Genomic DNA, 16,427 nt, shown 5'->3' on the forward strand with positions numbered 1-16,427 from the left:
ATGCTGTGGTAATTAATGATCCTCTTAAATCTCAGTGGTATATTGTAGGTGTCAGCAAACTATGGCCTGAAGGCCAAATCAGCCCAATCCCTGTATTTATAAATAAAGTTTTATTGGAACACAGCCAAGTTCATGTCTTTATATATTTGTCTCTAGCAGCTTTCATGCTACGAAGACAGGGTTGTGTAGTTGCAATAAAGACCATATGGCCAGCAAAGCCTGAACTATTTATTATCTGGCCCTTCTTAGAAAAAGTTTGCTAAGCGCTGGTTTAGAACAACATAGGTTTACTTTCTTCTCATGCTACATGTTGATCACAAGTTAGATGAGGTGCCATGTCACTGACACTCATGGATGCTGAAGACAGAGCAGCCTCTGTCTAGAACATCACTGGTCCCGTGGCAGAGAGGAAGACAACACAAGAGATCTTAAAGCTTTGGTTTGGAAGTGACCCTCTCACTTCTGTCCACATTTCCTTTGCCATGTCAAGTCACATGGCCATTCCTGAGTCCATAGTCCATAGAACCTTCTGGAATATGAGGAGCACTAATACAGCCTATCACAGCATGTTTAACCACAAGCACAGTGCAAAGAAATTCAAAAGAAAACATTGGTGGAATATCATTCTGTGCTCTTAATTTGTCAAACACACAAAAAAGTCATTATTTCTAGTGTTGGATGAAGGTGTAGGGAAAAGGGCGTCCATATGTTACTCAGGGTTTAAACTGGCAACAGTTTGATCATCAGTATGAGGTAATTTTAAATGTGCAGACTCATTGACCAATTCACTTCACTTCTAGAAATTAACTAGTAAAAATTACTACTAAGAATGTGTCCACTTTGGCGAGGGGTGACACTCTCCCCACTGGGTCAGCTTGAATCGGAGAGGAGTCCCCAGACTCAGTGGAGCAGTAGCAACTCAACTAATGGGAAAGTAAACAGTGGGCACTGGGAAGTGGTCATGTGAGTCCACACGGCACAGCTGAGGTGAACTGGGCCCTGAGGACACACTTACTTCTTCCACTAGCCATTGTCCTTGCTCTGGCCTCATGTTCCTCTGGTCTGCACTGATCCTGCCTTCTCCTACTGACTTCCCATATCCACCAGCCCCTGTGCCTGCTGCGTGAGAGACCCTCCCACACTAAGCCTTCAAATGGCAGATTCTGTCACCAGCCTTACCCTCAGGTCCAGACGTTTGGGCACATTCAGTCTTTGCCTTTTGGGCCCTTGTCACAACCTTTGAGACCCTGGTTGAGTCGTTCTTCATTTGAGTTGCCTGATTCACCACTTGGAGCTTCTCTTGGGTTCCGTGTGCAGGTGAGGTGGTTCCTGGGCCAAAGAGTGATTTGTGAATAGTTTTCACTGGGGTCCACAGCGAAGCTTCTTTCCCCTACTAGTGACTTTCCTTCTCATCCCCCCACCCCCACTCTATCAGAAATCCTATATCCCTGTACCTCACTTTTATCTTCCTATTTCTCTACAATTACTCCTTTTCTTTCTTTGTGTATGTTTCTTTTTCTCCCAGAATCACAGTACACCTTCTAGTTCTTTCTCCCCTCAACTCCTCTTTTTGTCTGTTAATTACGTGTGTATCAGTGAGAATGTAAGCTCCATGCCTGTTTTGCTCACTGGAATCAACAGGGTGTCTGGGTTCTCCTTCTTTTGTGAGGAGGAGTCCTTTGATTGGATGGCCTAGGAACCAGGGTTGGGACTGGCCATGCCCAGTGATACCCAGTTGGCCATATGGCTGGAAAGGAGGTCATGTTTGTCATCTAAGTGAGGACCCTGTTGAACAGCAAGGGAATGACGACTTCTTGCTTACCTCTCGGGAGCTTTTTTTTCTGTTTTCTTTTTGAACTTGACCAGCTACATTTTTTTCTTGTGTTTTCTAAAACAGGAAATAAAATAATCTGTTATGGCTACAAATATTGATCTATAAGCTTGAGATGTCAATACTTTATAAACCAATTTATATTCTGTCTTCCCATCACTTTAGTAAAGCAGAAAACTCTGAGATCTATGTGAAAATTTTATTTGGAAATGAGAAAGATTAAAGAAAGAAGTAACAAAACATACTAAATTATTAAAATTTCAATTGTGCCATTTTTTCAAATTTATAACCAGGTCTTTCAAGTTTGAAGGAAATATATAGAATTATTATTATAATCCATAGATATAAAAGATTTCTTAGCCAAAACTCAAGGCCAGAAATCATAAAGGTAAAAGATAGATAGATTTGTCTGTTTAAAAAATTTTTAAATATCCACACTTCAAAAAACAACTCCACAATGTTAAAATAAAAAATAGGAAAAATTGCAATATAGTAAAATATAGAGGGTAAATATCCTTTATAAATAATGCAAAAGACAAACACTACACTAGAAAAATGGGCAAAGAACATAAATTGAAAATTCTTAAAAAGAAAATACAAATAACAAATTTATTTAAAAATCATCTTTAAACCACTAATAATAAAAAAGTATTCGGGTACACAAGTCTTTAAAAAGTTTTGTCACATTGAGGTCGATGAGAATATAGTTAATGAGCACTCACTCAAGTATTGTTAAAAAGAATGTAAACAATTACATTTTCTGCAAAACAATTGGGTGACACATGAAATTTAAGGTATGAAGACTCTAACCAAGTAATCTCACATTTAGAAATTAGTTTTGAGGAAATTGTTGAACAAATGTGCAAAGATACAAACACACATGAACATGTTTTCTATTTTCATATAAAAATTGGAAATAGCCTAACTGTCCACCAACAGGTGATGATTTGAACAAATTGTTAATCATACAATGTGCTATGCAACTAAAAGAAAGGAAAATAGATATGCGTGTTAAATCCACAATGAAAAAGTGTTTATAGAATAGACTAGATAGTATGAGTATATATATATATATATATATACACATATATATGTGTATATATAAAATATATGATAAATGCACATTTGTAAGGTATATAAGTAAGGTAGGGGAAGCAAATTAAATAGACTGAACTTCCCGATTAATACTTTTCTGTACTATTTACAGAATTTATTAGAAACATTGTATCAGATAGAACAGGAGAGGCTACGCTGCCACACAAACAAGACCAAATTTTGGTGGCTTAATGGAACAGTGTATTTCTCCGTCACACAGATTCTCCTGCAGGACTTGGCGTCTCCAGGACAGCTGTCCTCTGTGTGGTGGTGAGGAGATCCACGCTGCCTTGCCCTTTGGCACCTCCCTCTTCCACAGACTTCCACAGTCAGGGGAAGAGAGTGTGGAGAGCTGTGTGGTAGATCTAATGTGTTTTAACTCAGAAGTAAAGCCTATCCCTATTCATTGGCCAGAACTAATATCATGGCCTTATCTTTTGCAAGGGGCTGGGAAATGTAGCTTTCTGAGTATCTGAGAAGGGGAGGAGAATTAGAAATAGTGGAGAGCACTAGCAGTGCCCACCACACAGTGTGCAGGGTGGGTAATGCTGGTTGTTTTTCTCTGGTCTGTTTTTCTTAGTAGTTAAGCCCCTGATGATGTCTAGCTGGATACTTGTCCTTCTAGAATAAAACTACATTTCCCAGCCTCCTTTGCAGTCAAGTACAGCTATGTACTTAGATCTGGCAATGAAATGGTAACAGAATGACTAAATGCAAACTGCAGGGAGTGTCCTTCAATGGAGGAGGTGTGCCCTTCCTTGACCTTGTATTTTTCACTTTGGCTGGAATGTAGGGTTACTGGCTGGATCCCCAGGAAGGGGATGCCACATGCTGAGGATGGTGATGTAACAGGCAAGAATGAGCCTGGGATTTTATGGTGTATTTTAGTACTATTTTTTGGGGGGGCATGGTTTGCTGTCACACATAGCAAAAAAAATCCTAATGGCTGTTGCAAAGTATAGAAGATTTTTTCTGTTGCAGTGAAGTTAAATAACTGTTTTAAATAGCACATTTTTTGTTGTTGTTTGTTGTTGTTTGCTTTTCTGGTTTGGAGGTCTTTTTTAGCCTGAGGGGCATAGCACCCAATAAGAGTAACATCAAATCTACCCTAACAGAGAGCATGAAAGTTCTTTACACTTACGCTTTTCTCCAGGAGATTTCCCTAAAGACCGTTTCCTTTCATTAGCCAGGTGATCTAAAAAGTAATACGAAAGAAATTTTTAAAGAAGCAAGCTTTATGTTTATTGACAGCACTCTTTTCAGACAATATTGAGCTGACCAATCTTTGACAGTATTATTGTAGTCCGTATCTTTCTGATGGAGAATCATGGCTCTTGAAGCTAATTCTAGGGACCTGGATATTAGTCCAGTGCCAGCCAACCTTTATCAACAGAGTCTTCTAAAACCCATTAATCTCTTACATATCTCAATGTCCTCATCTGTAAAATTGAATAAACCACTCAAACTTCTCCAAAGGTGGTTATGAAAATAAATAGAATTTGTCCATGAGAAAATCTGAAGCATTACCATAGAAGTCCATGCAGTGTAGGAGAAACAGTTGAAATGATTATTAGTTTTAAGGTGCTCAAATTTAACACATTCTTTCTGACAATAATTAGTTATTGTTGGAGAGTCACGTCTGTCATGTGGGAGTTTTGTAGATTTGTGATCCAAAGACCGAATCACCCACAAACAGAAGAAGGTTCAGATTCCCGCCCTATCCGCACCACCGCCCCCTCTCCCCAAGGATAGTGGTGGCACTGGGTATCACCGTAGTGTTGCGAGTGAATTAACATGCACCGTTTTATCTGCGCATGCCCACAATAACGTCATTTGCTGGCACTCGGTCGTACCATTACATTTGTGTTTATGATGAGATGTCCTTTTCCCAATTTTCCCAGAAAGATCGTGTGAAAAACACGGAGAGTGGGACCCTCGAAAAAAGCTTGATCCATGGCTTACGCACTTTGAATAAAGTATCAAGAATATGCTTAGAGAACAAATTCTCAGCAGTGGTAATATTGCCCAAAAATTGGTTCTTAGGAGGAAAATCTTACTTTTTATGTATAAGGCACAAATAAATATGTACAGCCCATAAATCAATATATATTTGTGATATTAAACTATCATGGGTGGGGGTTGTTCTTGATTAGGAAAAATCATCTACATGGGTTCCCTAGCACAGTGATAATGAAAAAAAAAGAAAAGGCTTCAGAAACTCTGGCTTAGAGTAAAAGTTCTGAACTCCTGGGCTCCTGACAACCACACTCAATCCCTCATCTGTACCTTGCATGATTTTTAGCAGAGCGCTGGGTGGCTCTCGGGGTTCCTTTTCTTCCTTCATTTTTGAAGTGTCATCACTGATCTCTGGAAAAAAAAAAGGCATTTCTTTCAGATCTCAGTAAATACCCCCTGGAAAGTTTCATGGGGGATCTCCCAGAGACCCAGGAAGGAACTTGCACACTCTGGAGCAGAAGGCTGGAGGTTCCAGGTTTTGCTGGAGCCTCCATGATGCCCTCCTGAGAATGCATCTACCACTGGGTCTGAATCCCACTCAGGGGACAGTGGAGCAAGGCTGGTCAGCAGTGGTTCTTCTATTAATGGAGATGTCCAGTGGGAGAGCAGTCATCTGAACCCCAGGACCAGAGTCTCAAAGTGAGGTCGTGAACCCCTGGGAGGTCCTGGAAACCCTTTCAGGAGATCTTTGAGGTCAAAACTGTTTTCATAAGAAGGCATTTGCTTTTTTCACTATGTACATCTTTGTGCAGATGGAGCAAGAGCCATGGCAGGTAAAAACTTCTGGTGACTTAGTACAAATCAAAGCAGTGTCCCCAAATCTTCGAGTAGTCATATTCCTCATCATCACTTACCATAAAAAAAAAAAAAAATTAAAATCCAGAGTTATTTTAGAATCTTCCTGGTCAACCAGTAAAACATTAATTTTATTAAAATTCTATCCCTGAGTACTCGTCTATTTAATAGTCTTTGTGAAAAACTAGAAACTACATAGAAAACTGTCACTGCATCTTGATGTTCCATGATTATCTCAAGAAAAATACTTGTGTGACTGTTTGAGATACAACTCCCTGTATAAGTCAGTGACCAATATTTTTCAAAAGATGTTTACGAATCTTGCATGAGAAGACCCATTCAAAACACAAGATAACATTATGTATGTTATTGCAACAGAGTATTAAAAGTTCACTGATATGGCTTCAGATTCTACATTACAACTAACCTTTAACAAACTATCCCTTGTTGAGTTTTGGCATAGTATGAAAGAAAAATATCCACAGATATCTCAAAAGATTGTTAAAGTACTCCAACCTTTTCAACTACAGATCTGTGTGAGGCTGGATTTTCTTCCTGTACTTTAACCAAAGCAATGTATTGCAACTGATTGAATGTAGAAGCAGATATAAGAGTCCAGCTATCTTGGAATAAGCTGGACATTAAAGAGATGTGTAAATATATAAAATGATGCTATTCTTCTCATGAATTTTATTTGGAAAATATAATTTTCATAAAGATATGCTGTTTATGTTAACAGGTAATTTGTTTATTATTGCTACTTTTAAATACAGAGGGTGCCAAAAAAATGTATACACATTTTAAGGAAGGAAAAAACTATTAAAATTGTAATACTCAATATATACCGATAACAAAAGACGAATACAAGTCACGTTTGACTTCTGCAATTACCAGAGGTGCTCAAAGTGGTTACCATCAGCATCCAGACACTTCTGATTACGGTGAACTACTTACTGCATGAGCAATGGTGACCAAAGTGTCCACTTGTATATGTTTTTTAGGCACCCCTGGTATGTAAATATTTTAAAATGATCAGTTTTCATTTCTGATAAGGTACATATAGGGAGACATAAAGAACATAAACAAAAGCTCCTTGGGGGTCCTTCATAATTTTTAAGAGTGTAATGGAGTCTTGAGACCAAAAAGTTTGAGAGCTGCTGCCCTAGGCCCCAGCTCAGATCAGCTATACTCCGTGAACACAGCTGTTTATTCAGCAAAAACTCCTCAGATGTAACAGGTATTTGTTTCCTCTCTGTCACTCTGTCACACTGCTCTGTCTTTCCCTGCATTGCTCCCGCCTTCTCCTACTTACTTCCCATATCCACCTGCCCCTGTGCCTGCTGCGTGAGAGACCCTCCCACACTAAGCCTTCAAATGGCAGATTCTGTCACCAGCCTTACCCTCAGGTGCAGACGTTTGGGCACATTCAGTCTTTGCCTTTTGGGCCCTTGTCACAACCTTTGAGACCCTGGTTGAGTCATTCTTCATTTGAGTTGCCTGATTCACCACTTGGAGCTTCTCTTGGGTTCCGTGTGCAGGTGAGGTGGTTCCTGGGCCAAAAAGTGATTTGTGAATGGTTTTCACTGGGGTCCACAGTGGACCTCTTAGGACTTATTAGTGACCTCCCTTCTCATGCCCCCAGCCCCCACATTGTGAAATCTTTGTACTCCTGTGCCTCATTTTCATATATCTATATCTATGTCTATATCTATATATTATCATATATCTCTCTCTCTCTCTCTCTCTCTCTCTCTCTATATATATATATATATATATATATATATATATATATTACATATCTGTAGATATCTATATACAAAATTTATGTGCACCTTTCTTTTTCCTCCAAACACAATATCTGGCCTCACTCTTTGTAAAACCTGTTGAAATCAGCCACATAAATTTGGGGGTATTCCAGAGCAGTGGGGCTTATTTCCTGGTTCCTGTCTGAGTAATGCCTGCTACCAGGAGGTGGCCACCTTCAAGTAAAAATAGCCAGGTGGTTTGCTTCAGCAGAGGAGGAGCCTTCTAAAGCACCGCTCTAGGGTCCCCAAGGCCCATGTGTGGAACTGGAGAGATGCAGGGGCCCCTAGATGCTTTGAGTGGAGAAAGTGCAAGGCATCACAGAATTGAGAGGAAGGGACCCTACATGGAGGATGAAACTGAGACCGAAAGGATTTGCAGTGTGGGGGTGGAGGTTGGGTAAGGGTGAGGGTGGAAGGTGTAGGGGGCGTGTGCTTCATCGTTGAAAGAAGAGATAACAATTTTCAATGGCTGTGGACTATAGAAGCTGACCCAGTAGGATGACCATGGTCCAGTGGAGAAAGAACATCTCTGTGGAGGCCTGGGAGGATACACATATGGCATAGGCACAGCCCCTCCTAGCAGGTGGCCAAATGGGCTTACTATTTATTTATTTATCCATCCAAGCGCCACCTCTGGAAGAAGCAAGAGTGGCTAAAAGTTAGAGAAGAGGTACCAGGACCCGCAGGGAGTTCAGTCATGGCAGTTTCTGAACACTTGTCCAAAAGACACTGAGACAACCTAAAAGAGCCTAAAATTTGCCTTTAATTGGCAAGTTTAATGTTTTTCCCCTATCACAAAAGGAGTGTTTCAGAGAAATGAGGACTGTTACAAAAAATAAAGAATACAATTTTTTTGTTGTTGTTTGCATACAAGAGTGTGGTACTGTGTTTCCCCAAAGATAAGACCTAGGCAGACAATCAGCTCTAATGCGTCTTTTGAAGCAAAAATTAATATAAGATCCGGTCTTATACTATGTTATGTTATATAAGACCGGATCTTATAGTAAAATAAGACTGGATCTTGTATTAATTTTTGCTCCAAAGGACACATTAGAGCTGATTGTCCAGCTAGGTCTTATTGTCGGGAAAACATGGTATGCATATTTTCAGCGTGACTAAGTCTGTGTTCTTTTTTTCTCTAAATTTTGTATCTTTTTAAAGGTGTTTTTAGTATTTTTAATAAAGGTGATTAATTAAATGTAAAATAATGTGACTCTTAGAAATATCGCTGTAAAATTTTTCATTTAACTACAATAGGAAGAAAGACAAATCTAGAAGGGCCTGGTATCTTCCATTCTTTTTGGTAGGTTAGCAGAGGAAAGTCTCAGCCGGTCAGAGGGGCCCAAGCAGAACAGGCTGACACCAACCCCAGGACCCCGGGAGCTCCTCCTTTCTAACGAGGTCACTGCTGTGACCAGGGAGCATGCGCCATTGCATAGTCACATAAATGTTTCTGTCCCCTGTCCTATAAACATGGAGCGTAAGCAGGAGTGCGAGGCTCAGTACGGGGATGCTGGCCATGGGGTATGCAGACCATCTCTGCCTGTCCTAAACTTGGGATAACAAACATCCGGAGGATTATGCAGGTTCTACTTCTCTGCTGCGAGAGTTCCCTCCAACTACCCTTAGTTTCTATCAGCACCGTATGCCGCTCATGGTATCTGTGACTCCTCTGCATAACTAATAATAAATTCATCAACCAGCCCTTGTCAGATCATTCTCCAAATTATGGAATAGAGAAAATATGGTTTCTTTCTTTTCATTTTTTATTCAAGAAATAATGAATGCCTCATTTGTGCTTGGAGATTACCATCTAGCCTAGAAGAGACACATTACATAAGTAATTACAACAGAGTATGTGGAATCTTTCCAAAGGGCCAGTGCTGGGTGCTATAGGAACACACAGTGGGACCACTTTAGCTAATTTAGGGGTCGGAGGATGCCATCTCGAGTAGACATTGAAGTCAACACCAGTGCTGAAAAGGAGATAGCTAAACATTTATGGCAAGTCGTGTAGGATAAAAATGTAGCATTCAAAGAGAGCAGCGTGGGTCGACGATCAAAGAGGAGAGAAATGAGAGGAAAGAACGTTCAGAGTTGGAGTTCTGAGTAGAAAGAGATGGAGTGGGAACTATGAGAGTTTCAGCTATGAGTAATGAGGAACTATGAGTGTTATGCTAAGAGCAACAGGAGGCCATGAACAAGTTTTAAGCATGGGAATAAAATCATCCGATTTTAGTGTAGGAAAGAGGAGATGGAATTGACAGAACTTGTCAAAACACTAAGATCGTCAGGTAGGCGAGGATCACTTAGTTTTTGGCTTGGCAACTGGGTAACTCATTTCCAGTTCAATAAATTCCTCCGAGGGTCTGTGGGGCTTCTATGAACAGGCTCCTCTCTACCTTCTCACCTCCACCATTCTCTCTTCATCATCACCCAGGAACACTGGCCTTTCCTCTCAGCCTCAGCAACTTCACACATGTGAGTCCCTCTGCCTGGATTGTCCAGTCTAAAGTGACCTCCACCCCAGGCTGCAAATCACTATTATAATCCTAGCCTTCATTTTCTTTCATCCCGTCATTACTCTCTAAAGTTATCTTGTTTACGTGCTTTCTAGCTTATATTCTTTCTCTCCCCCAACCCGCATGTAAGCTCCAGGAGTTTTCTTCCCCTTTCTTGCTTCATTTCTTGCTTTCTCTCCTATAAAAAAAACTCCACCATCAGCTCTCAGAATGGATACATACAGAATTAGTGCTCACTGCATATCTGTTGAATAAAGGTCTGAATGATACCTAAAAGACTACGTTTTAGGTGAAGATGAATTCAATGTCAGACATAACTTAGATTGGAGTGTCTATGGGAGACTTGCAAACAGCGACGACTAGTAAGCAGTTGGCTGTTATGTTTCTTGAAGACAGATCTGAGTTGGAGACGTAGATTTGGGAGTGGTCAGAACAGAGGTGGTGATTGGAGTTGTGAGAGGGTTGACAAGGCTCAGGGAACGTTGAGCTGAATAACCTGAGTAGTTTACACTAAACCAAGAGGGCCCCACACAACAGGGTGAGAGGTAGGGAGGGAGAGAGCAGCTTGCCCTTCCTCCCTGCCCAGGAAGACCTCTTACCTTTGGGGAAAAGGTACAGAACTAAATAACTTCTATGAAATACCTTAAAAGGACACCAACACTGTGATTTTCGACACTGGAATCATGCTAAGGCTAAATTATCAGGGAAAAGGAGCTTTTAGGCCATTGGCTTAGGCTGCCACCTGTTGCTCCGTGCCCCACTTATGTCTATAGTTGTCTATACCTGTTATCACCTCCTGTTCATTATTCAACCCATTGCAGCTGGCTTCTGCCTCCATTACCACACAGATTGCTCTGGAGTCTTCCAGTGTGGCCAAACCCAAGGTCCTCTTCTTTGAATTTATCTTAATCCCTCAGTGTAGTCAACCATTCCCTCTTTTTTTTGGTTTTGTGCTTTTAAAAAGATTTTTATTAAAATATAGCTAACATACAATATTATATTACTTTCAGGTGTACAGCATAGTTATTCTACAGTACCCACCTGGCACTATACAGTTATTACCACATTATTGATTATATTCCCTGTGCTAAAGAAGTGATAAATCCAACAACCATCTGACACTGTACCATGTTATCACAATATTACTGATCTTTTCCACCCTTTTTAAATTCTTCAATTACAGTTGACACTCAATATTATTTTATATTATTTTCAAGCATAGAGAATAGTAGTTAGACATTTATATCATTTAGGAAGTGGTCCCACTGAGTAGTATCACCTGGCACTATATATACTCATAGTTATTACCATATTGTTGATTATATTTCCTATACTTTACATCCCATGACTATTTTGTGACTGTATTTCTTAATCCCTCAACCATTCCCTCTTGATTTGCTGATGTGCTCTCTCCTGGTGGTCTTCCCTCCTCACTGGTCTCTTCCCCTCAGTTGGCTTGGCCAGATTCCTCTCCTAATGGGATTTCCGAGGGCAGGGCTACTTCCTGAGTCCTCTTCCTTTCTCCCATGGATCTGGATAACTTCATTTTGCTGACGTCTCTAATGTTTGTGTCTTTGGGCCAGAGTTTTTATTAAATGCCAGATTGGCATATTGTGGGGGAATTCAACTTCCCTGCATTCTCAGTGCTTCTGTACGAAGCCCTAGTCTCCTGAGATACAGAAATGTATACAGGGAACGTTTACTATCACTTCCCCTAGAAACCTTTTACTTTTCACATACCATGAGAATTAGATCTATAGTTATTTATCTAGTTAATGGCTCAGATCCAAAAGAATAATAAAACTCATCTCCTTACATGGCCAAATGGTTATAGCCAGAACTAGGTTCCTCGGTTAAGACCCAAAGTTTCAGGAATACTGGAGCGCTCTTTCCTTAGATGTCAAAAGGGATGAAGTAGGGAACTTGAAGACATCTCTAAGTAAAAGGCAAGACACCTGGGATTGCTATAGCTTTTGGAAAGACACATAAAATTAAATTACAAAAGATTAGGGTGAGGACCCGAGATTTTTTTCAATCCTATCTCAAAGTAGCAATTTTTAAAAATCCTTTCAGGAGGAGAGGAAGATGGCTGTCGTTGTCCTCTGTATAAACAGAAAATCCATCACTCTCCCTTCCATATCTATGGACTATAATCTGCCACTCATATAGAAAGATTTTATCAGCTTTCTTCCTGTTGCCTATGGGTCTGCACGTGAGGAATAGATGTTGCAGTGTTATTCTGGCTGTTGAGTTGGTTGTGAGTGTCAATAAAGAATTATTTTCCCTGACCCAGGTAACTGTGTGTCTACAGTAGTCATAGATATATAAGAAACATGCCTATGCAAGCAGTCGGATAACACCTCATCCCTTCACAGTTCTTGGCAAAGCACATGCCTGGCACAACTGCATAGATGGTTAGCACAATCTTGAAATGGACAAGTCAAAAATTGAATTCTAAAATTTTCCCCCAAATATATTTGCATCCTGTCTCAGCAACGGGCACCACCATTCACCCAGCCATTCAAGCTAGACATTGAAGAGCCAGAGTTGACTCTCTCTCTCTCTCTCTCTCTCTCTCTCTCTCTCTCTGTCTGTCTGTCTGTCTGTCTGTCTGTCTTATCCTCAACTTTCAGGTCATTAAGTCCTGTCAACTTGACCTCCAAACTGATTTTGAATTGGCCCTCTTCTCTCCATTTCCACTGCCAGATCTGAATCCAGGCTATTATCAACTCTCATGGCATCTGCCCTCCAAATGATTGCCTTGTTTCCATTCTATTTTATTTCCATTTCTTTTCACAGCACCAAAATTGGTCTTGTCAAGTTTAAAATTGGATAGTGTCACTTCACTGATTTGATCTCTTCAATGGCTCCCCCTTGCATTTAGAATAAAATTCAACTTCCCACACTTTGACCTGCAAACATGAGGTGCCCCCAGCCTCCAGCCTTCTTTTATGCTTTCATCCTACCTTGTGGAAGGCTTTTGTTCTGTTGTCTCTTTCTAGGAGCTGACTGCACAATTCTTTTTCTTTTCTTTCCTAAAAAGAAAGGATACGGATCATCTTTTATAGCTACACAGATAGATCTGCCAACCTAGTATGTCAATAATTTTCAGCTATTACTTTTGGTCGTCAAACCACAGTGGCCAGGTCATTGGTGACCTTAGGTAATGCTGCTACAGGAAGTCATGTTGGGGGGAGGGAATGTGAGAAGAAATTCTAAAGTGGCAGAGGAGGGAGATATGTGAAGAAAAGGAGACAATGAGTTTAGGTAACTCATTCTCGAAGCTTGGTTGTGAAAAGGACGGGGCTATGGAGGTAGTTGAAGTGAGGTGAGGATCAAGAGAAAGGTCCTTTTGGAGCTGGGATAGGCTTGGGCATTGGCTGTATGTAGATCCTTATGAAAGGAAAAGGCTGAATTCTCAGGAGAGAGAAGGAATCATAGATACTGTCGGGTGAGGTAGAAGGACTGCCTTAAAGAGGAGGGAACCAGAGGGGCAGCAACAGACACAGTTAGGGTCTGTGGGGTTTGTAGCCCAAACCAAGAAGATTTCCATCTGATTCCTTTCCATGAAGTGGGAGGCAAAGTAATCTTTTGAGTAAAATGGAGGCAGTGGGAAGGTCAGAGATCTGAAAAAAAGAGCTCAAGGTTTGCAAGGAACATCACAAGAAGTGGAATTGCCACAGTGCGGAGGGATCATGTGCCCTGGGATTGTGAAGACATAGTGGGTGCCCTCTGCCCAGCCGTGTGCCTCTCCCTAGCAGTGTCTACTTTCAGATGCAGTGTGCAGACAACATAACAGGTACCGACAAGGCCTGCCAGAGAGTCCTGGAAGAGACAGAGAGTCAAGGCAGGTTGAGTATCAGCAATGTTACTGAAACAAAGAAATCTTGGCCTCTAAGCTGGTATGAAGGAACGTGAAGAAAGGCAGATGATGGATTGAAAAATGGAAAGGCCAGTGCACTGGTCATTCAAATGGGGTTGAAGGACAGCTACTGAGGAAACATCTTGTAAGGAAGAAATAAGGGCAGGATATTTGTGAATTAATTTTTAAAGATGGGGCTGAGGAGGACACATCAGAGGTTGAACAACAGCTGTAGAAGGAGCAAATGTCAAAGATTTGCTATAAAAAAAAGGAATTCTTAAACTAATGATTGGGAAGTTGAGCCAGTTTGAATGAAGAAAGGGCTTGTAGATTGCCTTTGGGTAGGGGAGGCCCAGAATTGGTGGAGGAAAAAGTCGCTGGAAATGAGCAGCTGCAGGATTGGAGAGGTCAGTGTTTTGCATGGGCCTGTTATCCACATGTACCTTGAAGGTGTCCAGGGTAATAGTAGGCCTTGAAATGACAAAAAAACCCTAAGTCAGCCTTTGAGGTCTGCTGGGGAGTGGTGGGGAATGTATAGATGATAGTGATGAAGAAGGAGGGAGTGTTTCATTTGAATGGTTAAGCCTCCAAAAATGGGATGGGGGAGCGAGGGGCTGGCTGGGGGCAGAGGGTCACAAGGGTGGACATCCAACCTGCCTTCCAACATGAGGCAAGTGATAGCAGAGACTAGGAAGACATGTCTTAAGAGAAAGCAGTGGCCTCTTGGGAAATCAACTTTCAGTTAAAGGAGGAGGTGTGACTAATCCTCTAAGAAGTTGTGGATATAGGAGAGCTTGGTGATTTCAGAACAGGCAGTTCCAATGGGTGCATATTTCAATGGCCCCAAAGGCCTTCTGGTTCCTCTTTCATCTTCATTAAGACCTTAAAGGAAGATGCAGTGAATGGGAACTGCAGAAACAAATTGTACTGAGCATCATGACTACCACCCCACAGCAGGTGCTCATGACCAGCTATGGTCAGAAAAGCAGAACACACTCCAGTTCCCCTCCTGACATCTACAGAAGAAAGGCCATCGTTACCTTTCTTGTTGGCAAGTGTGCTGGATGCCTCCTGGGGCTCTTCTGGGTCATTTGGTTCAGGAGCATCATTTCTTACCGCTGACAAAGGAAACAGAAGTCATTTCAGAGGTCAGCATGGGCTGAAGAAAGTGTGCTGAGGGAGATCGGTGGGAGAACAGGAAGGTGGAGAATATTGTGGCTCGGGGCTGGGGACCCGCCAGTCTTCACCCTTCCCTGGCTCTGCCTCGATTCGATCAACTGTGGTTATTGTGATCTTTGTGACTATCACAGAACTAGGGGACAATTGCCCTGCCGAGGAGGGCTCAGTTTGGCTCATTTAGATGGGCTCCCCTTACTCAGTGGGAGAAAAGTACAGGGGCTCTCAGCAGCTCTCACTCCGGTGGCCACAGTCAAGGGGAATGTCTGCCATAGGAAAAATACATGGTACTGCTTAGATGTCTGTAAAGAGATATTTTTAACCTGCTCTGTCTGTGATTATTTCACCTTGAACCATAGTGAAGGAGGCTCAGGGCCTTATATACTTCTGTATACCAGCAGGAGCCAGCCTGGTCTGGCTAGCACTTGTTAACAACAAATAAATACAAAGTTCTTAGTTTTGGCTGCACTAAGAAAGACGAAAGGGCTTGAACCAATAACAAATAAAAGCCCATCTCAGGAAAGGCTGTCACCTTGTTTACACAATACTGTGACATCCGTCTAAAATTCTGGCTAGCTTAGGAACAGGTAACTGAGGCAGGTGGCAAGCAGTTGCTAGATCTTTTAACAATTTGTTGCACTTCAAAAATTTTTTAATAAGATCAATTAAAAACAATGCAAACATATAGAAATTTTGAAGGTTGAAAGTGAAAGTCCCCACAGTTAGGATGGGGGCTGGGAAGGAGGACCGTCCATGCGTGTCCCAGGGCACTAACTCAGTGTTAGGGTCACAGGGTGATTTTGCTTGCTTTGCATTTTGATGGAGCCGTTTTGAGCTTTACCGTATTGAAGTGGCCTCAGAGAGTGGCTGAGTCAAGCAGTCCTGCCCTGGCTGTCCTTTGTGCTTCATCCTGGGCTCCCGCCACAATCCCTTCTGGCAGGTGAATGTTCTCCCTTTGCAGACCCCTTAGTGGTGTTTGAGTCCAGGTCCAGTGGGTAGCAGTGGGGCTCCTGTCTCTCGTCACTGGTACCCCCTCCCAGTCTACCCCGCCCTCCATAGGGACTCTGTCTCCATCCAGGAGCTCAGGTCTCCCGCCTGTCCAAGCTCCCAAGGGCTGGGTGAGCAGCCAGAAGCTCGGCCACGATGGTGGTCGGGATCAGCGAGGAGAGCCCTGCTCCTCTTTGTAGACATAAAAACTAAGGTGGGGCTTGAGTCATCCAGGTCAAGATTACCTGCGCCATGGGCTGAGGAAGCACGGGACACATCTTGAACATCTTCTTTACCTTTTGTTTGGGAGGTCAGGTTGTCACTGGACACTGAGCAGA

At 41.8% G+C, this 16,427-nt stretch overlaps 1 protein-coding gene across 4 annotated transcripts in view; it reads right to left on the minus strand.

Moving 5' to 3' along the window:
* SP110 (SP110 nuclear body protein) overlaps positions 1 to 16,427 on the minus strand; it is a 38,457-nt gene that overhangs the window by 14,007 nt on the left and 8,023 nt on the right. For 3 of the 4 annotated variants that reach the window (XM_074314744.1, XM_074314739.1, XM_074314734.1), the window contains exons 6-13: positions 16,335 to 16,418; positions 14,967 to 15,044; positions 13,031 to 13,099; positions 7,138 to 7,287; positions 5,213 to 5,293; positions 4,068 to 4,121; positions 1,823 to 1,888; positions 1,180 to 1,329 (exon numbers count right to left, since the gene is read on the minus strand). In XM_074314744.1, coding sequence (XP_074170845.1) covers positions 1,180 to 1,329; positions 1,823 to 1,888; positions 4,068 to 4,121; positions 5,213 to 5,293; positions 7,138 to 7,287; positions 13,031 to 13,099; positions 14,967 to 15,044; positions 16,335 to 16,418 — 732 coding nt within the window. The remainder of the gene's footprint in view (positions 1 to 1,179; positions 1,330 to 1,822; positions 1,889 to 4,067; positions 4,122 to 5,212; positions 5,294 to 7,137; positions 7,288 to 13,030; positions 13,100 to 14,966; positions 15,045 to 16,334; positions 16,419 to 16,427) is intronic. The other variant, XM_074314751.1, reaches the window with a different exon arrangement.

Source organism: Rhinolophus sinicus, linkage group LG01 (genome assembly GCF_036562045.2).
Source record: "Rhinolophus sinicus isolate RSC01 linkage group LG01, ASM3656204v1, whole genome shotgun sequence".
Classification (NCBI taxonomy): Eukaryota; Metazoa; Chordata; class Mammalia; order Chiroptera; family Rhinolophidae; genus Rhinolophus; species Rhinolophus sinicus.